This window comes from Pseudorca crassidens, chromosome 16 (genome assembly GCF_039906515.1).
Source record: "Pseudorca crassidens isolate mPseCra1 chromosome 16, mPseCra1.hap1, whole genome shotgun sequence".
Classification (NCBI taxonomy): Eukaryota; Metazoa; Chordata; class Mammalia; order Artiodactyla; family Delphinidae; genus Pseudorca; species Pseudorca crassidens.
In genome coordinates, this window is record NC_090311.1 from 62,695,126 (window position 1) to 62,722,051 (window position 26,926).

Consider the following 26,926-nt stretch of genomic DNA (forward strand, 5'->3'; position numbering starts at 1 on the left):
TCTAGAGCCCACAAGCCACGACTACTGAATCCCGCGCACCTAGAGACTGTGCTCCCCAGCAAGAGAAGCCACCACAATGAGAAGCCCGCGCACCACAACAAAGAGTAGCCCCCGCTCGCTGCAACTAGAGAAAGCCCGCGTGCAGCAATGAAGACCCAACGCAGCCAAAAATAAATAAATAAATAAACAAATAAATTTTTAAAAAATAGCAAAAAAACAAAAAGAACCCCAGATGAATGGATAAAGAAGATGCGGTACATATATACAATGGAATACTACTCAGCCATAAAGAAGAACGAAATAATGCCATTTGCAGCAACATGGATGCAACTAGAGATTATCTTACTAAGTGAAGTCAGAAAGAGAAAGACAAATACCATATGATGTCACTTATATGTGAAATCTAAAATATGACACAAATGAACCTATCTATGAAACCGAAACAGAATCAGGGACATACAGAATAGACTGGTGGTTGCCAAGGGGGAGAGGAGTGGGAGAGGGATGGATTGGGAGTTTTGAATTAGCAGATGCAAATTGGTATATATAGAATGGATAAACAACAAGGTTCCTACTGTATAGCACAGGGAACTATATTCAATATCCTGTGATAAACCATAATGTAAAAGAATATGAAGAAGAATGTATATATATATGTATAACTGAGTCACTTTGCTGTACAGCAGTAATTAACACAACATTGTAACTCAACTATACTTTTTTTTTTTTTTTTTTTAGCGGTACGCGGGCCTCTCACTGTTGTGGCCTCGAGGGCCCGTTGTGGAGCACAGGCTCCGGACGCGCAGGCTCAGCGGCCATGGCTCACGGGCCCAGCCGCTCCACGGCATGTGGGATCTTCCCAGACCGGGGAGCGAACCCATGTCCCCTGCAACGGCAGGCGGACTCTCAGCCACTGCGCCACCAGGGAAGCCCTCAACTATACTTTAATTAAAAATAAATAAAAAAAAAAAAACGAGACCTTGAAGTTGTCCATATACACATATAAATCGCTCCTGCCCACATCCTATGGGCCAGATCTTAATCATGTGACCACACCTGGGTTGGAAGGGAGGCTTGGAAAGGTAGTCCTTAGCTGGGCAGCCGGGTGACAGGTAACATCTGGGGAGGTTCTACTGCTAAAAGAAACAAGAGGAAAGTGGTCCTGAGGGAGAGTTAGCAGTCACACCTGGTAAAGGAATAGGGCTATTTTTCTCTTAACCCAGAGAGCAATGGGAAGTCACTGAAGGGTTTCAAGCAGGAAATGCATGGTGGATTTGTGTTTTTAAAAGATCATATGGTGGCAGAGGACAGAGTGGAGGGGGACAGATAATACAGGGGGTAGTGAGTTCTCTCTGCTATTCCAGGACCTGGCTCCCCAACTTGGCTGGGAGCTTCATGAAGGTAGAGACATGACATTTTCTCCTAACTCTGGGCTGACCATCAGACCACCTGCCCAGTCGAGAGACCCGCTGCAGGGCCTAAGACTCAGCCCTTTCAGAAGCGCTGACCCTTTGCCACCCCCCCTTTCCTTACCTCATCCCCCCTTTCCTCGCCACAGCACTTGCTGCCGCATTTGCCAGCACCTGGGGCAGACACCAAGTCCCCTCTGCCTGCAACGCCCAGGCTGCCTCTGGGATGACCCCAGTCATGCAACCAGCAAGCGGGTGTTAGGGTGTCCCCTCCTAGGGCAAGCTGCACCCAGTTCCTCCTCTGCCTGCCATAGATGGGCAGATTTTGCAGAAGCCTGATGTGGAGAAACGAACCCGTTTTGTGTTAAGAGCTTCTGAGCTCTGTGTACACCAGGACTAGAGCAGATGTAAACACTCGCGGCCTCTCTTCTCCAGCTAGATAAACTTCAGGCTTTCAGGGGGAGGCACTGCCCCAGCACACTCACAGTGTTTAAAAAAGGTGTCAGCTGCAGCCCATGCTCTTGGCAGACGGCAACTCTCCCTCTCCCAGCTGAAGTCCCAGACTCTGGGCCAGCGGGTGGAGGGCCCAGAGCCCATCTGCTAAAGGGGCCAGCCTGGGACCCTCTAGTCTGTGGACAAGGCGGGGGGGGGGTGGGCTATCTGTGAGGAATAAATCCTGGAATGCTGCAGAGACCCCAACATCCTCCAAAAGCTCTGCCCGACCTACATGGACATGTTCTTTTAGTTTAAGCTTTAGATTCTGTGAAAATAAGAATGCTACTCCCATCATCCCTGACAGGGTGATGTTTTCAACTTTATTCATTATTTGTTATTCATTTATTCATCTGGCGTTTACTGAGCACCTACTGTGTGCCATGTACCAGGCTTTATACTGCCCTGCCCACTCAAAGTTCCCGAAAATCCCACCATTAGTGCCAGTGCCATTAGTATAAGGCTTTCAGATATATATATTAGATACAGATAGATGATATATGTTATATATATAATTTATCATCCCTCACCCCTGAGTCATATTTTAGATTTTATTCATCAACATTTTGATTCAATCAACATTTATGGTGCACCTGATATACTGACTACTCTCCTAGACACCAGACATAAATAAGCACAATCCAGGTCCTGAGGAGCTCCCTGCCTGTGTGACAGGGAAGTAACCGGGAGGTGGGTTTGATGGGCCTCAAGCGAGCAGAGGCAGACAGGCCAGTGCAGGACGAGGGAATCCCTCAGGAAGCGGCCCCCCTCCAGGGCCAGAGGACCCAGGGCAAGCCTTCCCCTCTCGGGGGCTCCCCCTCTCTTCTCCAAATGAGGAACTAGATCAGGGCTCCTGAGTCTCTGAATTTCATAGACCAATAAAATATCATAAACCTAATTGAAGGAACCACACAGCTCACCAGAATGTTATTCCACTGAGTAAGAAATATTAGAGAAAAAGAAAAACCAGGAACACAGCTACCATCTGCCGTCACCATTATTTCATGACAGGAAGGCCACTTTAACCCAAAGAGCAAGAAGGGCATGGTCTCAGAATGAAGGCTGAGCCTTCAAATGGGATTCATTCCCCGGAATAAAAAGCTCAGTGCGTTGTCCGCACCCTCATTTTGCCCACAGCCCTGTGAACTTCGTGGTGACTAGATGACCCACAGCTGCATGTGACCCGCCGAAGCCAGGATCAAGGGCCCAAGCCCAGCCAGAGACACGGTCAGGCGACTTCCAAAGGCATCTCTGGGACACTGCTGAGGGGCACCCAGGCCACAACGCTTCCCGGAGCCCCTTTTCCCTCCCTTCCCTCATCCCTGCAGCAGCTCCCACCTTCTTCTCCTCCAAACTCCTTGAAACACAGATCACTTCCGACTCTGGTCTCCAGGATGCTCGCTTCAAGACCACAGTAGCACAAACCATGAGGGTAACTCTAACAGGCCATTCTAGCTCAGAGTGAGTCAACCGGGGGCTGTCCAAGGCCGCTGTCTCACCATCACCGCTCAACTTCCCCTTCCGCCCACACCTGCTTCTTTGCCCTCCCTTCGCCAGGGGTTGATCCCATGCGCTCCTTAATAAACATCCTGCACTCTAAAGTCTGAACCAGAGTCATCTCCCAAGGGTACCCAACCTGCGCCATCACCTCAGCCCAGCCAGCCAGAACCCACGGGCGGCCTTCCCCTCCACTTCCTGGCGGAGGGAACTTCCCCCATACATGCTCGAAGAGCAAACTGGAGTCTTGACGCGTCCACAGGAGCTAAAGGAATTTAGAATGTTTTTCTGTTTTGACAAAGAGCAGCCTTCAAGGACATTGTTTAGCGATGAACTCAGCAGGCCAGCTCTGAGCGGCAAGGCTGATTGGTAAACTCTTTGTCCGGGGCAGGGCGGCCCCCACCCTCTCCTTCCACGAGGCCACAAGCACATAGTTGGAAAGCCGCGCGAGCACATGATTTAAGGGGGAAATAAAACTCTTGGATTCCACAGCTCCAAAACATAATCCTCACATACACAGTGGAGGTGGCGGGACGCTGGGGGGAAGACGAAAGGGTGCTATTTGGGGCTTCTCGGGCAGGTGACACAGTCTTGGGTGTCCCAGCCCTGCACTGGGCTTGCACCTGAAACTCAACAAATTCTGGCTGCCTGGAGTAGGAGGCAGAACCGCAAACAGAGAAGACTGCCCTGCGGTTACGTCCTTATTTCTATACATTCTACCTCCAAAACCCTGGTCAGTGGAGCATGAGACAAACAAGCCCTAAAGTTGAGTGGCTACCGCTGCTACCAAAAGGCATCAAAGGCAGAGGCCCTTCAGCAAAGGGCAGACATCCAAACAGAGGCTGGTGGCCCGATCCAGACAAGGAACAGGCCTCTGCCCCACGGCCTGGCCAGGGCTGGAGCCAGTTGTGTCTGAAGCTGACTCTGGGCGAGGCGAGGCCCGGGGCCCCACGGTACACATACCCACGGGAGGAGCAGGGGCCCCTGCAAGCAGCCCCTCCTCAAGGAACGGGGCTGGCTTCCCAGGAGACCAAGCACACACTTAGCCCAGCAGCCCAGCAGGGCCACCAATGCTGGTGACTGAGAAGCCCTCCTCAGCTTTAACGAGGGACACGCCCTGCCCTTCTGAGCCTGCCCGGCACGGGGCCCGTGCACAGGTGCACGAGTGTGTGTGTGCTTACACACGTCTGTCACACACACAATCACTCAGACACAGCATTGCAGCTTCAGGCAGCACCCGACACACATGCACACAGTCAATGACCAAGAGTAGAGTCTGTGGGCAGCCCCTCGGGGTTTTCTGGAGCTCACAGAAGAGGCAGCGAGCCCTGCCCTTGTCCTTGCCCTTTGAGACAGTGGTTCTCGAAGTGAGGTCCCTGGACCAGCAGCACCAGAATCACCTGAGAACGTGTTAGAAATGCTTTGCGTCCTGCCTCGGCCAGCAGAGCCCTGAGCTGTCTGGGGGCCTCCCGCAGGGCTACAACTCCTTGACATGTTTTTTTTACCTGCCAGCTCCTGTGCTAAATAGACTTTACGTACGTTATCTCATTAAAACTCACCAATATCTTGTGAGATGGGCACCGTACTGTTCCTATTGTTTTCAGATGGGAAAGTCGAAGCTGGGAAAGGTGAAAAGACTTGCCTGGAGTCCCTGGGGCTCCCAAGCCCGTGCCCCTGATCACATTCTAGATGTAGCTCTGCGCCGCTGAATGTAAACACCCTACCAAGGACTGTGCCCCGCGTGCCTGGCCCCGCCGCTGCCACCTCCCATTTCCCCTGGGTCTCTCCCTGCCTCAGCAGCCAGTCCTAAATCTTCCCTCAAGATACAAGGCCGGGCCCTCCACGCAGGGGTGGGACGAAGGGCAGAAGGCAGCCCTACCTCGTGAGCAGAAAACACCTCCGCCAAGGCCCTCACCACCCAGCACGCCCTGCCCGGAGAGCAGCAGGGCAGCAACCTCGGGCTGGCAGCCCTGCCTGCACCCCAACGCCTGGAGAGAGAGCCTGCTGTGCAGTTGACCTATGGAATCCAAAGACGGCTGCTGTGTGTGCATCTGATCCAGAATGTTCCCTGAATTGCATTAGGAGGGACCTGGGTTTGAGTCCTGGCTTTATCACCAACGTACTGTGCGACCTGGGCTGGTCCCCTCTTGGAATCTGTTTTTCCATTTCTGCAGTGAAGGGGTTGACTGATGATTTATAAGGATGTTTCTTGCTCTGAAAGCATGTCTTGGATTCTAGATGTCCACACGACATTGGAGAACTCTGGCCAGGACATGGAAATGTAAAATGCCAACGGCTCTGGACCCGGCTCTCTGCTCAGCCTAACTCATCTTTGCTTGAGACTTGGGAGTGCCCCCCAGCTCCCCAGATGTGCCTGGCTTTGCACAGGAGTGCTTCCCTCGCTCCCCCACACTCATGCACCAGAAAGGATTTGCCTTCTACAGCATATCCGGCAGGGCACCAGGGCCTGGAAGGAGCCAAGGAGCTAGACTGTTGTCCCAGACCCAGAGGCAGCCATGGGAGCCTGTGCCATGGTGACTGACACCAACATCTCATCTGGCCTTGAGAGCAACACCATGGGCACCACAGCCTTCTCCATGCCTGGCTGGCATCTGGCATTGTGGGCAGCAGCCTACCTGGCCCCGGTGCTGGTGGCTGTGATGGGCAAGGCTGCAGTTATCTGGATAATCCTGGCCCATTGGAGGATGCGCACGGTCACCAACTACTTCACTGTCGACACGGCCCTGGCCGACCTCTGCATGGCCGCCTTCAATGCCGCCTTCAACTTCGTCTACGCCAGCCACAACATCTGGTACTTTGGCCGTGCCTTCTGCTACTTCCAGAACCTCTTCCCCATCACAGCCATGTTTGTCAGCATCTACTCCATGACCACCATCGCCGCCGACAGGCAAGAGGGGGCAGCTGCGGGGAGTCGGCTCGCTTTTCTGGGTTCACACAGGGCTGGTAACTTGCCCACAGTCACACAGCAAGTTAAGGGTAGAACCCAGTGAATTAGTTGCCTCCTAACCTGATCATGATCCTAAACTATGCATCTGGAAGACAGGGGACTGTGGAACCGAAGCAAGTAAGGTTCAGGTTAGACACAAGGAAGAACTTTGCACTAGACGGCTGTTCAAGGCTACAGGGGAAGACCAACGGCGTTTTAGGGACCTTCTGAGGTGTTCTTCTCTGGAGTTGATCTTTGTTTTACTGAAAGGGAATTGCTTATATTGTCATCCTATTCCTAGATATATTATATGAGGGGATATTTCAACACTGCACGCAGTTACTACATAATTAAGATGGGGCCAGTTACTTCCCTGATGCTGCTCTCTGGGGCTGCAGACTGTGACGTTCTGACGGGGATGGGGTGGGGGCAGGAGGGGTGGAGGAGTAATCAGTCAGCAGATCTGAAAGTCCCCTAAGACTTTCTTTTCATTCACTCAGGTATTTGAGGCACTGTTTCAGGCACTGGGGAATAAACACCAGTGGGGAAAGAGTCCCGGAATCATGGTCTCATGGAACTTCCATTTTAAAGGCTGGGTGGAGGGTGGGTAGTACGGACTGTAGAGGGCAGGGTGGGAGCCAGGAGACCAGGCAGGAGGACATTGAATAATAACCCAGGTGAGGAAGGATGGTGGCTCAGGTCAGGATGGTAATAATGGTGACTCGTCCATTCATTTCTTCATTCATTCTTATGTTCAATGCCTACTATGTACAGATACTGTTCTGGGCACTGGGGGAAGAAACAGACAAAGATGCCTGCCCTAGTGAGAATTTAAATAATAAACACAAGACTAAATAAATGATATGTTGTATTTTGAGGTCATGAGTGCTATGGAAAAATATCAGGAAGGGCATCCGAGGCACTAGGGTATGTGTGCTGGGGTAGGGCAGGTCATAGTGTTAGATGGGGGTCAGGATCAGCTCTATTGTGAGAGAAGGATTTGAGCTGCGTCCTATCGTTCTGGCCTGGTCTCAGGGTTCAGATGGATCCCAGGGAGGAAGGCCCGGGGGTCATCTAGGACCAAAGCCGTCTCGGTGTATGTAGAGCAGTTCCTCCACGGCAGAAAGCTGGTGGGCAGCTGCTTTGGGCTTCGTGCAGGAGACCGTTGGCCTCTGTTAAGGTTTCTGAACAGAAGACAGGCTGTGTGGCTGGGGAACTCGGCAGGGCTGAGCTTCAGGAGAAGGCCCCAGATGGACTGCCGGTGTGGCCACACCGCCCTCTTGTGGCCATCGAGAGCACATCCGCGCTCAGAGGGAGGCCATGTGGTGGAACGGGGTGGGGTGGGCTGGCGTGTAGCGTGCTAGTGTCCCACATGGCTGTGGGAGAGCACCAGCCCAGCTGGCTCTCCGCAGGTGGTCAGCCAGGGTGCAGGGAATGGGACTAGCGAATCTGGGCTGGTCTGACGGGAGGGCACCCACCACTCACACCGCCCTCTGCTCACAGGTACGTGGCCATCGTCCACCCCTTCCAGCCACGGCTCTCGGTCCCCAGCACCAGAGCAGTAATTGCTGGCATCTGGCCGGTGGCCCCGGCCCTCGCCTTCCCCCACTGCTTCTACTGCCCCATCACCATGGACCGGGGTACCACCAAGTGCGTGGTGGCCTGGCCCGAAGACAGCGGCGGCAAGATGCACCCTTTGTAATGCCTGGGGGTGGGGGAGCATGGTGTGTGTGTGCACGCGTGCATGCACATATGTGCACGTACACATGTGCAGTGTGTATGCGTGGGTGTGCACATGTGTCTGTGAGTGAACTGGGGATTATGTGAGTACAGTATCAACTAAAAGGAGCACTTACTATATGTCAGGTTTGGTCTAAGTACTTTACATATATGAACCCACTGGATCCTCCTAACAATATGGGTATGTATGTATTATTATTCCCATTTTTCAGATGAGGAAACTGAGGCACTAAAAAAAAACTAAGTAATGTGCCTAAGACCACACAGCTAGTAAGTGGTAAATCGAAGATTTAAATCCAGGCAGTCCTGCTTCAGAGCCCAATCTCCTCACCACTCTTACTTAAATAAGGGACATGTCAGGGTACCGAGACAGAAATGAAAGGGCAGGTGCCAGAGCCTGGGATGTTTTCAGGAGGAGCCTGGAGCGGACTTGACCTGAGGCAGGCACCATGGGCTGGGGGATGGGGGAGAAAACAGAACTCAGGCGTGGTGCAGCTGCTGTGTGACACTGGGTAAGTCCTTTCCCTTTCTGGGAGTCAGTTTGCCCAGTTCTCACAGCGGGTGTGGCTTTGTCATCCCCAAGCACCGCGGGGGGGGGGGGGGGCGGGGGTTGGTAGTAGAGGATAAAGAATTGGTTGAGGTTCTGGAGACAGTAGTCGAGTTGGAGTCCTGCGCTGTCCCCTGCTGGCCGAGGACCCTTTGTAGTCACTTAACCTCTCTGACCCTTTGGCTCCTTCTCTCTTAAAGGGGATTAGTAAGAGAACCTTGCTCAGGGGTTGTTGCGAACACAGAAGAGAAAATGTACCTGACGCAACTTAGCACGGTGCCTGGCACAGAACCGGCGCCCAGTAGGTGGCAGTTTAAACGGGGAACAAACGAAAACAAACCTGGCAGATTTAGTCCAAGAAAAGCCCAGCTGCCCCAAGCCTGAGGATGTGCACGCTCTGAGCCCAGAGCCGCCAGAGCACAGCGACAGCTCAACTCCCTCTCCCGCCTCCTTTAACACTCCTCCCCCAACGCCCGCCCCTACCTGGTCTCCTCCCGTCCCGAGCACCAGACAGAAGAGCGCCGCGCTGCGGCCTTCGCGGAAGGCGCCATTCCTCTGAGAAGCCTGTTCCTGGCAACTGCTGAGTTTCCCGGGAAACTGCTGCCCTGCGTGTCTGCCCTCGTTCCGTAGCCCACGCTCTCAGGACTCACGGCTCCAGGGGCGGAGTCTACGTAGGGACCCGCCCCCTTCTTGGCTTTGGGAAGGGGCAGAGAGCAGAACATTTCCTGACTGGCCACTGCGGGGCGGTGTTTCTCCACCTTAACAGTGAGCTTTTCTCTCTGAGGTGCGGACCAGTAAGAATTTAGGGTACCAACCACCACCTTTCTGGGGATGGTGATTTCCGACTCTGCTCCAGGCAACAGGGGAAAACAGAAGGGCAGAGGTGGGCTAGGAAGGCTATACTTTGGTGCTACTTCGAATTCTGAGAGGATTTGGGGGAAAGCCTGGTTTCTCGTAAGAATATATTATTTGTTCTTGGGTTGGGGAGCTTCTGAGATTTAGACTGGGGGCTCCATCCGTACAGGCTCACATCCTGTGTGTGTAGGAATCTAGGAAAATGCACATGCGCTCCCCAAATCAAAATACAAAAAAGGCAGTCCGGGCTATGAGATTCTGGCAGGCCCTGGAAGATGGTTCCCAAAGCTCCTTGGCACTCCCTTTTGTGTGGGAACCTAGCCCAGAGTGAATTCCTATCCTGAACCGACCCACGAAAGAATGAGGCAACAGAAAGGCGTCGCTCATACTTGGGAAGGATGGTAGAGATTAACTCCTTGTTTTACAAATGGGGAAACAGACTGAGGGAGAGATCTGACTTGCCCAAGGTCATGCTTTAAATTAGAGGCTAGGCAAGAACCCAGTTCTTCCGACTCCACAGGGCTGACCCTCAGTGGAAGGAAAATCATTTGTGTGTTAAGTCCGTATAGAGCTGTTTCACGGGACACAGACTTCCTGTGCCTCTCTGAGCCTCATTTTCCCGCTCTGGGTGCTGAGACAGGTGGCCCTGCTGATCCTCAAGGTCTATCTATCTCAGACACTCTGCGACGTCACAATGAAGGTAAGGTACAAGGGCCTGGCACCTGGCTGCTGCTCCGCCCTCACCTGCTCCACAGTAGGACAGATGATGATCGGGGAGTCTAGGAGCCCCCAAACCTTTTGTAATTAGCATGCTTGCCAAAAAAGTAAGCAAGCCGAATTCTAAACTCAGGCTTTAGGGAAGACATTTGCTAATGTCTTCCCCTCCCTCCAGGTGTCAGTACCTCTTGAAAGGGACCCGGCAAGGCTGGCACACGGGGAGGAAAGGAGGGGCTTGGGTTCACCTCTGTTCTCCTAGAAAAAGGTCACATGACAGGGCCAGGGGTCTTGGGTCCATTCACCGGATGCTCCTGCTTGGGCCTTGTCAGACAGAGGCTACAGCATCGCTCAGAAACCAGAATGGGCAGCACGCATCTTTCCAAAAGGAAATGAGAAGGCCTCAACACAGCCCCGGGTGTCCTCCACGGGGACTGGATGAGCGCCATCAATGGTGCTCTGGGCCACTTGCTCACAGGTGGTGTGAAAGAGTATCTGCAGATGTGAGCCATGTTCCCAACCAAATGCTCATAGTCAGGAAGAGATGCTCCACTAGCACGTACAGTGTGGCCTGTCTCCACTGCCCCTTCCCTGCTAGGGATGTTGGTGCAGGATAGAACCGTATCAACTCTAGGAAATCTATCTAGACAGACAGATGCAGATATAGAAGATACACATAATCTATCTAATACATATGTGCATATACATATACACATATATTACATGATTCTGGAAGAAATATTCCAAACCATTAACAGTGGTGGGGGTGAGATACATAATTTTACTTCCTCCTTTGTGCTTAACGGCATTTTAAATTTTAAACAAATGTATTACTTGGTTAACTTTTTCGTTCCTATTTATTTCCTTGTTTGGTAACTTGTCTGTCGCTTGGAAGGACTCAGAGCTAACACAGGTGTCCCTTTTGCAGCAGGGGAACTCTCATTGGGCACATGTGCTAGCCAGTCTGCCCTTTTTTTTTTTACTTTTTTTTTTTTTTTCAAACCAAGCCCTTGGGAGGTGGCCAAGGGTAGCCCGCCAGGGACAGCTCAGGGGCGTCAGCAAGGTCCTGGGGATTGAGTGCTGGCGGATGCTGGAGTCGCCCCCAGGTCGCCCCGTGCCCAGTCCCTTGACTCTCCTTCCAGGTACCACCTCGTGGTGATCGCCCTCATTTACTTCCTGCCTCTCGTGGTGATGTTCGTCGCCTACAGTGTCATCGGTCTCACGCTCTGGAGACGCACTGTCCCAGGGTACGAGGTGCATGGCGCCAACTTGCGCCACCTGCAGGCCGAGAAGGTGAAGTCCGGGAGCGGGGCCGGAAGTTTGGCCCCGCCTCGGGATCAGCCATTCCGGGCACGTCCCCTAGAGGGCGCCGCGGAGGATAGACTCCACCTGTAACTTGCCCTTTGTCCCAAGTCCCTGGCCAGAACATTCATTCCTTCTTCCCGGGCGGGCGGACTTGCTTTGGTCTTTGGGCTGTGGCAGACACAGATTGCAGGGAGAGGGAGACCTCGGAACCCGTAGCAGGCATGGTCTCCTCTAAGGATGTGGTTAGGAACGAGAGCTCATCCACTCTCCAGGGAGGGGAGCTGCTCTGCTCTAAGGGGGATCCAAGACGCCTTTTAGAGGAGGTGGCCACCGAGCTGGGCTTTGAGGAGTGAGGACTTCAAAGGAAAGACAGCAGCGTGAACAGAGAGAGCAGCCTGAGCAAAAGCCCCGAGGTGGAAGGCCCAGGCGTGTCTGGGTAGCAGAAGCTCTACCGGCCTGAGCCTGTGGAGGTAGACAGGGCCTGCTTACTGAGGGCTTCTCAGGCTGGCATGAGACGTGCCTCGTGCTTCCCCTCGGGAAAAGCGGGGCTTGGGGCTTCCAGGCTGAGGAGTGACCTGAGTCTCTCCTGGACCAGTTTGTGAAGACCATGGTGCTGGTGGTGGTGACATTTGCCATCTGCTGGCTGCCCTACCACCTCTACTTCATCCTGGGTGGCTTCCAGGAGGACATCTACTGCCACAAGTTCATCCAGCAGGTCTATCTGGCGCTCTTCTGGACGGCCATGAGCTCCACCATGTACAATCCCATCACTTATTGCTGCCTCAACCACAGGTGAGCCCTCACCCCAGCCCCTCTCATCCTGGCCCCATCTGGACTCCCCTGCACAGCTCGAGCCTGTGCCCGTCCATCCCCGCCACCATGGGATTACCATCCTCCCAGGGAGCCCCCAGCACAGTCCTCCCTCGGGTCCAGGCCTAGCTCGCGCCCCATCTCCTCCCCAAAGCTTTGCCCCATTGCCCAGGCCACAGCTCTCACGTTGGCCTGCCCCTGCTCTTTCTTCTGGGGGCTGCATCTGGGACAAGAAGAATGGAGGGAAGGACAGAGAGATGGAGGGAGGGGAGAGAGGGAGAAGGACAGCAGAGAGGGCGGAAGGAAGGAGCCAGGTAAAGGAGGGAGGGACTGATGGTTTTAACAGCTTCCTACACTGAGGAAGAACTGAGGACTGTCCCTGGGCGAGGAGAACAGCGCCAACCGCAGCAGAACGAAGAACCCAACCTGAGGCCCGGGGCCAAGACTAGAGGGGGAGCAGGTTGCTCCCTGGAAGATCACAGAAGGGGCTTTCAGGGCAGCTAGGAAGTGACCTTGGCAGACACTGCCAGAAAGGAAGGAGCCAAGTTCTCACTTCCCCCCAAGCCTTGTACTTCTAGAGAAGTGTAGTCCCAGAGAGGGGCTGGCATTTGCTCAGGGGCACTTGCACAGGTGAGGAGGTGCTGGGCCAGGCAGGAGCCCCAGCCCAGGAGTCCTGCTTGCGGAGCAAGTCGTTCAGCCTCTCAGAAAGCCTTGACGGTGGAGCCAGGTAAGAGGAGATGAGAGGTGGACACTGAGTCCTGGCCTTAACGAGGCAATGATGTGGGTGAGGTTGGCCCTGGGCATCTTTTATCACCTCCCTGCCCACGTGTCCACACCACTCATAATGCCAGTAGGATCTCTGTTGCTCAGACATCCCACCCGGGGCAGGCCAGAAGGAAGTAAGAGACTGTACTTTTTTTTTTTTTTTGACTGTTTAATGGCTGCCAGAACCCTCCATTTGTCTCCTGAGAGGCAAATATATAATGGGAGGGAGGTGTTATCCCCATTTTACAGATGAGGAAACTGAGCCTCCAAAAGGAAGACTCTCCTAAACTCACAGAGCAGGAATTCCATGTGTCTCCAAGGCCTGTAATCTCATCCCCGCATCACACATTTCTCTGGCATGCAGTTGTAGGAGTGCGAACTTGGAGACAGGGACTGTCACATCAGGGAGGGGGCTCCCAGCCTTCTGTGTCTGTGCACTGGTCACTCTCCCGCTACCCAAAGACACAGTCCCTGGGAGTCTGAACACCCCAGGGCTTTACAACTTCTGAATCATTCAGTATTTGATGACAATAGCTCTGAAGACTGGTGCTCCTGGCGGAATTTTCATTCTTCCGCAAAACGTTCATCAGTGGCTCTGTGTGCCCGGCACTGTTCCAGGCCCCTTGGGACACCCTGGGGAACAAAAACAGTGATCACTATCCTCGGGGAGCTGACCCTCTAGTGGGGAGGTGGAGATAGACAATAAGCAAATGTAATGAGTAAATATACATTGTGTATTAGGTGATACATCCTATAGAAAAAAGAAAAAGTAGAGCTGGGTAAGAGAGGACAAGAGGCGCCGGGGGAAGTAATGGCCATCAGGGTTGTGATTTTTACGGGATGGTCAAGGGTAGGCTTTACTAAGGGGTCTTTTGAGCAGACTTGAGGACTGAGTGGGCCCTGTAGGTGTCTGGACAAGAATTCCAGGCAGAGGGAACAGCCAAAGCAAGGGCCCTGTGGTCAAGGTAAGGACCTGGGCTGGTTCTCTGACATGAGGAGCCCTGCAGTGTTCTGAGCGGGGGAAACACATGCTCTGATTCCCTTTTAAAAGAATCAGTCTTGCAGCTGTGTTGGAACTGGACCACAGAGGGGCAAGGTGGGGGAGGCAGGGAGATGGTTAGGCAGGTGCAATAATTCAGGCGAGAGATGGTGGGTTTAGACATGTGGCAAGTGGTCAGAGTCCGGAGATTGCTAAGGTAGAGCCAACAGAATTTGATGGAGAGGGAGTCAAGGATGACCCCAGGTGTCTGGCCTGAACTAGTGGAAGGACAGAGTGGTCAGTTGTCAGGAACTGAGACGAGGACAACTGGGGGGGGTGTGGGGGGAAAAGGGTGGGGAGCTCGGGTTGGGACATGCTGAGTGTGGGCAGAGGCCATGAAGCTCCCATAATAAAGGCATTTATTGGGCTGCACCACGGAACCTTCAGAGCTACAGCGGGAGGAACCAAAATCGGGCCTGCTCTTCTGAAACTCGGAACCCTGTGTCTCCGGGAACAGACCATATAGTTCTTTCCCTCCCTCCGCATCACACAGGGTCTCATCTGTTTCCGCCGGCTCTTTCTCACTTCTTCCAGTCACTCTCTGCTTCCTCTGATCTCCAATTTACAGGTGGACCCTCTTTGCTGCCTTGGGGAAAGTTGTCTATTTTTTAAGCAAATGTACCAAAACTTGGTAGTTCCATGTGTATATTTTCTTTCAAAGCATCCGTATTCTACCCAACATCGCCAAAGCCCCAAGTTTTTAAGACTCCTCTCTGCATACTCCCTTAGAAGCCAGTTAACAAGTCGAACAAGAAAATCTGTTGTCTTTATGACCGAACTTGGTTTATTTTTGTTTGTTTGTAATAACAAACGGTCTCATTCGGCTCACTTCAGTCCTTGGACTTAGCTCCAGATTACTTCTGGTTGTTTCCCAAAACCAAATCCACTAAAGAACGTGTCTCCCCAGAGACCCTGAGCTCTTGGGAGCGAGGCAGCGACTTTCCTCTGGAGGAGAGATCGGCTCCTGGAGGCGGGAGCAGCCACAGGACAGTTCCCGTAACTGCCGCCCTCACTCCGTTGCTCAAGATGACCCTCCATCCCCCAGGTTTCGCTCTGGATTCCGGCCTGCTTACCGTCGCTACCCACGGGTCACGCCAACTGAGGAGGACAAGACTGAGCTGACTCACACCGCATCCCTTTCCACGAGGGTCAACAGGTGTCACACTAAAGAGACTTTGTTCATGGCTGGGGATGTGGCCCCCTCTGGGGCTGCCAGTGGGCAGGCTGGAAGTCTGCAAGCTGAAGGGTCTGCTGACCCCTGAACCCTTGTGCCTGGCTGCAGGGGGAGGCTTAGCACCCTGGAGAAGTAGCCAGAGAGACTCTCTACATCAGAGAGTTTGGCCCATGCCTCACCCTTCAGTACATCAATGGAAAAACAAGATGGGGCCAGGAACTCTGCAGTGGGTGCCGACTCTCCCAGCCACCCCTCTGACAGTGCTTCAGGGCGTCCAATAAGTCAAAGAAGACAGTGTGAGCTAACATTTATCTAATCCGGGAGTTGCAAGCTCGAATGCCTCCCTGGGGCATACAACATGAGTAAACCGAATCCAGTATAAAAGAAAAACTGTAGCTATAATGATAAAAGGTAAGTGACTTCCAGTGTTGGGGCAAAAGGAGGGGTGGGGACTGTGGCAAACTGGAGAGCACAGGAATGCAAAGGGGACAACAGCCGATCGGCTCTGGACAGATGCTGCCACGTGGCTGGGAGCCCAGTGTGGCCAGATCCTCCAAACCTTTCAAGAGAAGCCAGAAATCCAAACCTGTGAAACTTCCAGGTTTGTTCAATTGAGCTCCCATTTTTATAAATGTTGCATAAACCAAACAAAACACACCCGTCGGCAGCACCCAACCATGACACTGACCTATTATTAGGCTAAAGACACATGGAAAGAAGCTTCTTGTTTTGCAAAGCCCCTAACCTGTGAGCCAATCCAGGGCTTCTCTGCCTTAGCATCTAGGAACCCAGATCCACCCTAGTGTAGATGGTGGTTAAAAGGAGCCTCAGGGGGCTTCCCTGGTGGCGCAGTGGTTGAGAATCTGCCTGCCAATTCAGGGGACACGGGTTCGAGCCCTGGTCTGGGAAGATCCCACACGCCGCGGAGCAACTAGGCCCGTGAGCCACAACTACTGAGCCTGCGTGTCTGGAGCCTGTGCTCCGCAACAAGAGAGGCCGCGACAGTGAGAGGCCCGCGCACCGCGATGAAGAGTGGCCCCCGCTTGTGGCAACTAGAGAAAGCCCTCGCACAGAAACGAAGACCCAACACAGCCAAAAAAATTAATTAATTAATTTTCAAAAAGGAGCCTCAGCTGGGTGGCCTCAGACAAGTCACAATGACCTTCAGCTCCTTTCCCTTTCAATGGCAAAACTACCTCACAGGGATGCTGTGAAGACGATGGGAGTGATGCCTATAAACTGGCAGGCCCAACACAGGTTAAGTGCTTCATAAACAGCAGCTGTGACTTCTATTACTACCAGGGCAGCCGTTTGACCTGAATTCCGCAAGTCAGCAACACAGCCCTCACCCTTACTTCTGCTCAAGGAGGTGGCAGGCAGAGAACACCCACTGTCCCATCTCCCAGAAAGCTCCAGGCCCAGCCCAGCCCACACCTCACCCTGCTTGCTGACTCACCCTGCCCACCTCACGGCCCCTCCAGAAGCATCACGTAACACTGTAAATGCACACCTAGAGTTCAACGTTATCCGTGTTCTCCACGAGATCACTGTGTCATAGGCACCGCCAGTGACAAATAACGGGACTCTGGTCTCACCAAACCAAGGGAGCATGCAGTCAGTCCTGGGAAAAGCCACCAGAGGTGTGGTCATGGCCTGGGAGACTCACATCGCACCTCAATCACAGGGTACCAGAATGTGGACTGATGTGGGGTCCACACACAGGCTGGGGGAGAACCCCAAACGGCAGCCACAGAGTGGAAGAGCACCTCAAGACTGCAGTGGGGCAGGGATGACAGGGTCAGAAAAAGGCCCACAGAAGGGGTTCGTTTATGATGGGGGTTGGGGAGAGGACAGCAACCCTGCTACCCTGGGCTGCTGCAAGGCCTCATCTGCTCAGGGAAGGGGATCTCTTCATCCATCGTCCTGGAGTTGGCAGAGAGGGTGATGAGGGCAGGACCCGCGCTAGCACAGCAGGAGGGAGGGCCAGTGTTGCCCTGCCCTCTCATGGGGCTTCCAACAGCCCCCGCAAGCCAAGCTGACTTTTCCTTTGTTCCAACTACAAGTGAGGAAGCCAGGCTATTGGAAGACGGGGGCCTTCCATCCCTTTACCTTCTGAGAGGTGTCGAGGCGGGGGCTGCAGGAGTCCCTCCCTGCGGTAGGCCCCCGGGGCTGGAGCAGGGAAGTGAAAGGGCAGGTGCTAGAAGAAGGGGAGTGGCTACTTCTTGACCCTCTGCAGGGAGAGTACAGAAGTCCTCAAGCCAAAAGAAGGCTGCACGCTGAAGAACACAGCCTTCATTTCAAACTCTGCCCTGACCCAGAAGGCCACGAGACCCCCCAGGGTTTGGTTTCTGCCACATCCCCCGATGTCCTCCCCACTCCCCAGCCATTAAGCGTCACTCGGGTCTTTGAATTGGTACAAAGTTTACTAGGTCATACAACATGGCTCACAAAAGCGATGGGAAATTCCAACGAGCGTACTGTTTCTTGATTGGTTCGTTTTACCCAAACGGAGACAAGACACTTTCCCGCAGGACTGCCCACCTCCCCTCCCCAAGACAGGATGCAAGACTGTCACAATGTGGCTAGGACCAGTTCCACGGACACACAGTTCAGTGGCATTGACACGCCCTGATGGGACACCAGACAGCAATGGGTGCGGGGCCGGGAGGAAGCGGCGGCTGATGCACCCGTGGGAGGAGTCCCGGCAGTGTCTGCTGGTGAAAATACATTGCACACAGGGGACACATCCCCAAGGACGGGCTGCGGAGGCCCATAAGGCCTGTCAGATGGTGTGACTTTTCATTTTGAGCCAATAAATAACTGTTGGACTAATGCATAAGTTAGAAACGGACGCCACTAAACTTCACATGTGGGGAACGTACGACCAGGTTGAAGTCAAATCATGCAAAGTGGCAGGGCAGGTGAGGAGGGATCTGGAGGTCAGGGAGATTACCAACAGCACACACTCTATTTTGTACCCTACGTTACGCGCCATTACTTGGCTTCTGTTTTCCTCCCCGCGGTGGTGCTGGCGGGCTTTGGTGCCGGCGTCTCCCAGCACAGCTCGCTGGGCAGAACAGGGGGGCGCTGCTTGAAGAGAGAAGTGCTGGAAGGGCAGCAGGCTGGGGGGTCCAGGACTCTTAGCTGCTCGTTTCTTGCCGGAGCCGAACGCCCACTGCCGTGATGAGGGCGGCTCCCTTGCCGCTACCGTCTTCGGATAAGAGGAAGGACACGTTACACTTTGGTGACAGTTCCTTCACGGTTTGGTGCATGATTCTGGAGAAACTAAAAAGGACAAAAATAGAGAAGGGTAGGTAGAGGAAGATGAGGAGAGACGCCGGACCCACCTGAAGACGCTGAAGCACCCTAACAATGAGGAGGGAAGCGAGATGGGAGGGGCTGCTTGGAAGCAGCTGCGGCTTATTGAGAACGTCTGGGAGAAAGTGGGTTTACAGCCAGTCCTGTTACAATTTGCAGCAGGGAGGCACAACGGAGAATCCAAAACCAGCTGCTCTGTACACCTTCTGAGGGCTAAGGCGTGAGTAACACACCCAGACGGCTCCCATCCTCAAAGCCTGAGGCTCCGAGGGGACCGAAAACCAAGAAGGGGTGCTGGGACCTGGGTGTGGACCACTGAGGTGGGCCAAGCTGGTCCGGCACTGGGTCAGCTCAGCAGGCTGCATGGAAACGCACGTCACCCACCCCCAGCTGCAGTCCTCTGAGAGGACTCCACCCCCAACCCAGCACCTGAAGCTAAGAGAGGGAGCCCCCCACCCCCATGAACTATCATCTGTAAATGAGAGGTGACTCTGGGTTCTTGCATTTTGTGCTGAAAATGAGATAGCGCCAGGCCGCGGATGCTCCTAGAGGAAATACTGACTGCCCTTTGCTGAATTCCTCCTAGGTGTCCCACACTTTACATATGTGACGTCCGGCCTGCCGGTGGTCATTTTCCCATGAAGAGGAGACTGGGCAGAGATGAAGCCACTGAGCACAGCTCCTACACGGTGGTACCAAGATTAAAACCAAGCATGTCCACGTGCGCCTCCAAAGCCTAGCTCTAAACCACAGGGACAACGAGGACAGCTATGAAGGTGGAGAGACAGAGGTTGGGGTGGAGCCCAACAGATGCTTTCATCCCAAGCCACGGCCATGACGTAGGCGGGCAACGCCTACACTGAGTTGGGTGAGGTTGCTTTTAAGTGGAGTGAGCGGCCCAGTTTACTGGGGACAGTCCCAGTGTGATTATTAGTAGCACTCTCTTGATTGGCAAAAGTACCTCCATTTCGACAATAATATGGTCACTCTATTCATAAGAGCCAAGCTTTGGGATGTGTGGTAGATCAAAGAGCAGATGGGCTCACTTCTCCTCCTCCAGCATATGGGGTGCTGGACACCCAACCAAAACGTCAGGGAGGTCACATCCCACCCGTCTCCCTGCTACAAAGCCCAGGGCCAAAACCGCTCCTGCCTTCCAAGGCTCTTGACAAACTGATTTAGCAGGTGGACACGACAGTGGGCCCCTTCCCCTTTCCTTCACTCCCTCTTCCTGCTTACCAAACACAGCCTCCCGGCCAGGCTGATGGGTAAGTGGACACCCACCCTTACCTCCTTTCCTGCTCCCCACCTGGATGAGAGAGGCCCAGGAGGAGGGGAAAGCAGGAAATGCCAGGCCACAGGTGTGAGCTGGCCAAGTGAAGCCGCTTCTCCACCTCCCCAGGCATCCCAGGTAAACTTCAGAGCAGCTCATTTCCTCGTCCCAGACAAGCCCCACCCTGACCACACAGCCTGCAGGTTGGCTGTGTCCTGGTGAGGAATTTTCCTGGTGGGAAACACATCCTGATGTCCCACAGCCATAAAGGGGCCTTGCCTGCCCGGGAAGCTCTGCCCATCCCCACCGGAAGCCCCACTCACTGCGGATGAAGCTTGTAGAGCGTCCCGTCCACGCCCACAGTCACGTTGAGGTGGTCCAGCCCCCTGTTCTCGCGGATCTTGTCCACCACGGCAGCCATGCCTGCGCCACACAGCTGTGCGGCCCTCTTGGACACTACCCCGCACACGGTCTTCACAAGGATGCTGTCGTCGCATGTGCTGTTCAGGCCAAGCTGCTGGAGGATCGCCCGGACCTGCAGCAGCGCTAATCGGTCGCTGAGGGGGACAAAAGCCAGGAGGCTGGATGAAGCAGGACCCACGAGAGCAGCACAGAAGCCACCGACTCCAAAGGAGCCGGCCCCAAATCACTGCACTTATCCACGAAAAGGGTCGTGGGGTTTTCTCTCCCCTTGAAAATAACATTTACTTGTCTATGTTTTTTAATGATCCCCAAAGTATTACATGTTAAGTTGTAGAAAAACTAGCAAATCTAGAAAAATAAAAATTGGATAATTAAAACCATCTACAATCCCAACACTGGGGAAAATACTATTAACGTTTAAATATATTTCCTTCCAATCTATTTTTCTTGGATATCATTAAACAATGTCTTTGTCCTGATATGTGAATAGGCTTGTTCTTTATTTTAAAATTTTTGTTTTATATTGCAGTGTAGTTGCTTAACAATGTTGCAGGCTTGTCCTTTATATATGGTTTTCTTTCTTGCTGTTTTTCATGCTTCATACATCTGAGCAAGTTCCCACCTCCTTATCTGCGACCAAGATGGGTAAAAGGCTGCCATAGTAGTCTATTCTGGGGATGACCATAATTTATTTAGCCAGTCTAGAGAAATTTAAGTTGTTTGCAATTTTCTGCTAATATAAAGTAACACTCTGATGCTGTTCCTGTTGGTGCAAGTCCGATTTTCCCCTTAGGATACATTTCTCGGTCAAAGGGTTTTTGATACATATTGCCAAGTGCCTTTCTGAAAGTTATATCAATTTACTGTCTCTAACAGAGTATTTGGCCTTACTTGTCCCCAGTGGAAAGGGGCTTCCCTGGTAGCACAGTGGTTAAGAATCTGCCTGCCAATGCAGGCGACACGGGTTTGAGCCCTGGTCAGGGAAGATCCCACATGCTGCGGCGCAACTAAGCCCATGCGCCACAACAACTGAGCGTGCGCTCTAGAGCCCGCGAGCCACTACTGAGCCCACGTGCCACAACTACTGAAGCCCACACACCTAGAACCCGTCCTCCGCAACGAGAAGCCACTGCAACGAGAAGCCCGCGCACCACAACGATGAGTAGCCCCCGCTCGCCTCAACTAGAGAAAGCCCGTGCACAGCAACGAAGACCCAACACAGCCAAAAATAAAAATAAATAAAAGAAGTAAATTTTTTTTTTTTTTGTAGGTACGCGGGCCTCTCACTGCTGTGGCCTCTCCCGTTGCGGAGCACAGGCTCCAGATGCGCAGGCTCAGCGGCCATGGCTCACGGGCCCAGCTGCTCCGCGGCATGTGGGATCTTCCCAGACCGGGGCACGAACCCGTGTCCCCTGCATCGGCAGGCGGACTCTCAACCACTGCGCCACCAGGGAAGCCCAATAAACTTTTTTTAAAATTAAAAACACTGGACAATTTGGTAAGAATGGCATCACACTGGTTTAATCTGTGCTCCTCTCTTAGTGAGGATTACTGTTTTTGTTTTTGTTTACTGGCCATATGAACTACCTTATACCAAAACTCTTGTTCTCCTGAGATATTTGTCTCCTTCTCATTAAACTGAAAGAGTTGACAATGACTGATGATGAACACAACAGCAGTGGTAAGAACAGTCAGGCTTTTCAGAGGACTTACTATGTGACACGTGCTTTACATACATCACCTTATTCCTCCTCCTAACAGCCAACTGATCCATGTATGATTATTCCCATTTTAAAGATGCGGAAATTGAAGCTCGGAGAGATCGAGTAACTCACCCAAAGCTCACAGCCAATGGGGCAGAGCAGGTGTCAAGACCAGACCTGCCAAAGCTCTTGCCCACCATGCCATGCTCTGCATCTTGCATATATAATGCAAATGTTTTCCTTAGTTTTCTGTTTGTCTTTTAAGCTTGATGACTGATTTTGTTTTTATCTTATAGAATTATGCAGCTAAATTTGGCATTTTTTTCTTTATGATCTCTTCCTTTGCTATTACACTTGAAAGGACCTTCCCCAGCACTTCACACCCATCAGGATAGCTATTATTAAAAGAAAAACAAAAACAGAAAAGAATAAGTGTTGGCGAAGATGTGGAGAAGTTGGAGCCCTTGTATATACTGTTGGTGGGATGTTAAAATGGTACAGCCACTGTGGAAAACAGGATGGCAGTTCCTCCAAATAAATAAATAAGTAAAATAATTATGTGATTCAGCAATTCCACTTTTGGGTATACATCCCAAAGAACTGAAAGCAGGGACTCGATTGTGTATTTGTACACTCATGTTCATAACAGCATTATTCACAACAGACAACAGGTGGAAGCAACCCAAGTGTCCACGGATGGATGAATGGATAAACAAAATGTAGTGTATACATACAAAGAATTATTCAGCCTTAAAAAGCAAGGAAATTCTGACACATGCTACAACATGGATACACCTTGAAGACATTATGCTAAGTGCAATAAGTCAGGTGTGAAAGGACAAATGCTGTATGATTCCACTTACATGAAGTCACTAGAGGAGTCAAATTCATAGACACAGAAGGTAGAAGGGTGGTTGCCAGGGGCTGGGGGGAGGCAGGAAATGGGGAGTTAGTGTTTAATGGGGACAAAATTTCAGTTTGGGATGATGAAAAAGTTCTAGAGATGGATGGTGACGATGGCTGAACAACAGTGTGAATGTACTTAATGCCACTGAACTGCCCACTTCCAAAATGGTAACGACGGTAAATTTAATGTTATATATATCTACCACAATAAAAAAATGTTAACAAGAAATATTCACTGGGGCTTCCCTGGTAGCGAAGTGGTCGAGAGTCCGCCTGCCGATGCAGGGGACACGGGTTCGTGCCCCGGTCTGGGAGGATCCCACATGCCGCGGAGCGGCTGGGCCCGTGAGCCATGGCCGCTGAGCCTGCGCATGCGGAGCCTGTGCTCCACAACGGGAGAGGCCACAACAGCGAGAGGCCCACGTACCACAAAAAAAAAAAAAAAAAAAAAAAGAAATATTCACTGATATTTTCTTCTCATTCTTCTCTGGCTCCTATTTTCCACACTTGGCCCCTGGGTGAACTTAGAATGAGGAGAGAAAGCAGTGGGGAGCTTGGTTCCCTATCATGGTGACCCCCCCGCCGCAGCTGTGAAATGCCATCACTCCACCTGCCCAAGTCCTCCAGGGTCAGTGCCGCAGGGCCCCTGTCTGCAGCTAGCACTTCACCGCGTGGGTTCTGGTGGGCAGTGAGCTCTACCTGAAGGTTACAGACGCAGGCCTGGGCGAAAGCGAGGGGCAGACCCGAGCCGGCCAATGTCAGTGCTGCTATCGTGACCATTCTAAAATGAAGGTGGCTTTTGCTGAGCACTTTTCCACCTCTTCTCACAGCTCACTGTGGGAGATGGCAAAGGCACAGATGAAATGTTCACTCTACATGAGAAAAACAGGAGGAAGACAGAAGCAGCTCGCTGGGGGGCACGGTGGGCGGTGAGCTATGCATCCTAGGCTGCCTTTCAGAGGAAAAGAGGGTGAGGCCAGACCAGGGGTGCTTAGCTCTTCTGGACTCAATGGTCCTTCAATACAAATATCTGTGATGCACCTTTCCTATCCTGGAATGTAACCTACTTACACACAGGATGATTTCAAACAAATTAATATAATGCCCTAACATACAGGATGAATAAAAGGAAATGATTTATAGTAAACTTATGGAACTTCAAAATGCAACTGCTCAGGGCCTACTACTCCAGAGGAAGAACAAAACCCTCCCAAATGGCCAAAATGTTCCCTGTGTTGCCTACTGCCCCCATCACGGCCCCCTGGCCAGGTCCACCTCTAATAGGGAAGGCCCTGCCCACTCACCTCTCGATCTGAGAGAGATACTTGGTCTGAAAGATGCCCCGAGTCTTCAGCGGCTCAGAGATCTGCCCTCGGAAGAGGAATCCCCTCTTGGTGAAATCTATCAAGATGTTGCGGACGATTTCACCCAGGTACATACCGCTGATCATCTTCTCATACCTGGAACGAGAGGAGGGGACTGGGTGTCTATATGAAGCCTGCGGTCTCACTTACTCTGCCTCATCGGCAGATACTTACTCTGCCTCATCGGCATCACCAACCCGTGCACCCAGCCCTGTGCTCCCTGGCAGAGGCAGAGCGTGAGACTGGGAAGGACTGAGGAATCCCCAACCCCCCCAGGATCAGACGCAAAAGTACCAGCACCCTGTCTCACTGCTGGACCATCCTCTTCCTCACCTGACTCCCTGCCTTTGCCTGGCGAAACCCCACTCCAGCTCTCAGCTCTCAACTTGCCCAGCACGGCTCCAAGAGGTCTGTCCTCCCCCTGCCTATCTCAGCTCCCATGCACCCTCCCTTCTTCACAGCACACACGGGTCCTCCGCCCCCTGGCACCCCTGCAGCGAAAGCCTCGAGGGGACAGAGAATGTGTGTCTTGCTCAGCTTTGAGTCCCAGGGCCCAGCACAGCTCAGCGTTGCTCTCAGTCAGGGGCTCAATCAATACCTGTAGAACCAGCAAACGGCTTAAAGGAACAAGACAACACAGGGAAAGTTCCCACTAGATTTTTGGAAGGTTTTGCCAAAACCCAGAGTGCTGGTCAAGTACCCACAGAGTGATAAAGCCACACAGGCTGGAGGACCCAGGTGGCCACCACACCCCTGAGGGTCACCTGTTCGTGGGGGCTTTTAATTCCTGTCCTCTCCATGCTCAGGAGCCTCAAGAAATGGCATGGGCTTTAAATGCTTCCATGCACACACCCCATCCCAGTGTCCCCAAGCTGGCACGACTCCACTGGAATGTGGATACTCCAGAAGACTTCGGGTGGTCCACAGGAAAAACATGAACTAGAACTCCTATCATCAGTTCCCATCTAGTCCTTTTCATTCCATCAAGGAGACATCTCCTTGGTGTTGATAAGTTTGATGCTGATATGGCTCTAACCACTTCCAACCTCTACTGAGCTCCCTTATAACAAAGGGGGTCTTCCTGTAGAGCTGTTGGTAGGCACAGTAGCTAGGATTGAAATAACGCTGTTCTACACTATATCCATTTTATGGTAATATTGGTTTTCCTCCCTCATTAAATGTAAGAATACAAGCTGATTTAAAGAAAAACATTAAGCGTAGGTGGTATCTGGAAAAGACAAAAATCTTGAGGTCAGCTGGAGAATCACTTATGTTTGGGAGGTATTACCCCCAGCTCTTCATTCTGCTCCTGGGGGCACGGCTTAGACCACCTCGTCTTGGCTACGGCAGAGGATGGCCTGATCCCTGGGAGCTTGAGACAAGGGGTCATTTGTCTCTATGCTGGGAAGGGTGGACACTGCCATCTTGGGGAGGGTCCCTGACACCCGAGCTGCAAAGATCCAATTAGCCACTAGGTGGTGCAGGAGGTCTGCCGTGGGAAAAGGAGGAATTGGTGGTGGCGGGCCTCTGCCTCACCAGTGACGGGGAGCCCCCCACTCCCACTGGCGACGTCCTAATTTCCCTTGCCCTTTAACAACTGCAGGTCAAATGTGTCCTACTAAACAAGGCAAAAACCTGCTGACCAACAGATTTCTATTAGCCTGATGGGGAAGAAACAGAGAGCAATGAGAAGGCCAGAATGTTGCAGGATAAACACGGTCACTGAGAGGAGTGGTGTGGCCACTGCTACCCTGTCCCCAGAGGCACCTGCACAGAACATCAACCCTGGGCCATCTTGTACCATGTGCTGCCACCACCCTCCACCCCTAAGTTCTCTGCTCTCCTTGGGCCAAAAGCCAAGGTCAAGAGTGAACCTGAGGGACCACAGTCTCCAGGCTTTGTGCAAACCCCACTCCTAGAAACTTCTTCCGTTGTAACAGGCAGAATGCCCTCCCATCCCGTCTCCTCCACCAGGTGGGATTACCTTTGCTTCCCAGCGTTTAGAGAATATTCATCCACCAGTTTGTCATAGATCGTTCTGATGTCATCCAGACACCCGTTGTCCCCAAAGGCGCCCCACTCCATGTTGATACACATTTGGCCCTCGTTTCCTGCTAGCGTCTCGACGTTTTTCATTTCTTCCATGTAGCAGGCATTGCTGCCCGTCCCTGGAATACACGAGGAGAGAATGAATGGCCACACCACCATGCTTAGTGGGTAGGGGGACTGCAGATAGACGTGGGGCCTGGGGCTCCACAGAGAGGGGCACACGTTTGAGATGAACAAAGTAATAGCTTCACTTTCCCAATGTCTTCCAGGAAAAATCTCAAAATATAAAGGCAAAATCAGAGTTAAAACTGCCCAGAGCATTTGATTAACTTACTTTATACTAAGACATCAACACCGAGAGCCTCGTGTGTTTACCTGTCCACACAGGGCTCTGTTTATTTTAATACAAGATGGTCTTACAACAAAGGGATGTATTTTCAATGGTAGAAGTTCAGGCAGCATTCAGACTGGAAGGACATTTCTCTATTTCTCTTTCCTTCTCTCTGCACATATACACACACACACATATACTGCATTTATATGTATATACACACATACATATAAAATATTACATGGAGGGGTTGTCTACTACCCCA

General features: G+C 52.3%; 3 protein-coding genes across 4 annotated transcripts in view; 1 reads left to right on the plus strand and 2 right to left on the minus strand.

Moving 5' to 3' along the window:
* Positions 1-9,292, minus strand: part of TSPAN15 (tetraspanin 15) — a 79,063-nt gene extending 69,771 nt beyond the window's left edge. Inside the window, exon 1 of the mRNA XM_067710732.1 lies at positions 9,116-9,292. The gene's annotated coding sequence lies outside the window, so the exon portion shown is untranslated. The remainder of the gene's footprint in view (positions 1-9,115) is intronic.
* Positions 5,685-15,485, plus strand: TACR2 (tachykinin receptor 2). The gene is made up of 5 exons (XM_067710729.1): positions 5,685-6,306; positions 7,849-8,043; positions 11,344-11,494; positions 12,102-12,298; positions 15,166-15,485. Exons 1-5 carry the CDS (start codon positions 5,915-5,917, stop codon positions 15,380-15,382), a joined length of 1,152 nt encoding a protein of 383 aa, XP_067566830.1. The 5' UTR covers positions 5,685-5,914; the 3' UTR covers positions 15,383-15,485.
* A 2,213-nt stretch (positions 15,486-17,698) lies between these two features.
* The window catches only part of HK1 (hexokinase 1), a 70,859-nt gene continuing 61,631 nt past the window's right edge, over positions 17,699-26,926 (minus strand). For both annotated transcript variants that reach the window (XM_067710716.1, XM_067710715.1), the window contains 4 exons: positions 26,266-26,449; positions 24,222-24,377; positions 20,209-20,442; positions 17,699-18,579 (listed from right to left, as the gene is read on the minus strand). In XM_067710716.1, coding sequence (XP_067566817.1) covers positions 18,435-18,579; positions 20,209-20,442; positions 24,222-24,377; positions 26,266-26,449 — 719 coding nt within the window. In that variant the 3' untranslated portion in view covers positions 17,699-18,434. The remainder of the gene's footprint in view (positions 18,580-20,208; positions 20,443-24,221; positions 24,378-26,265; positions 26,450-26,926) is intronic.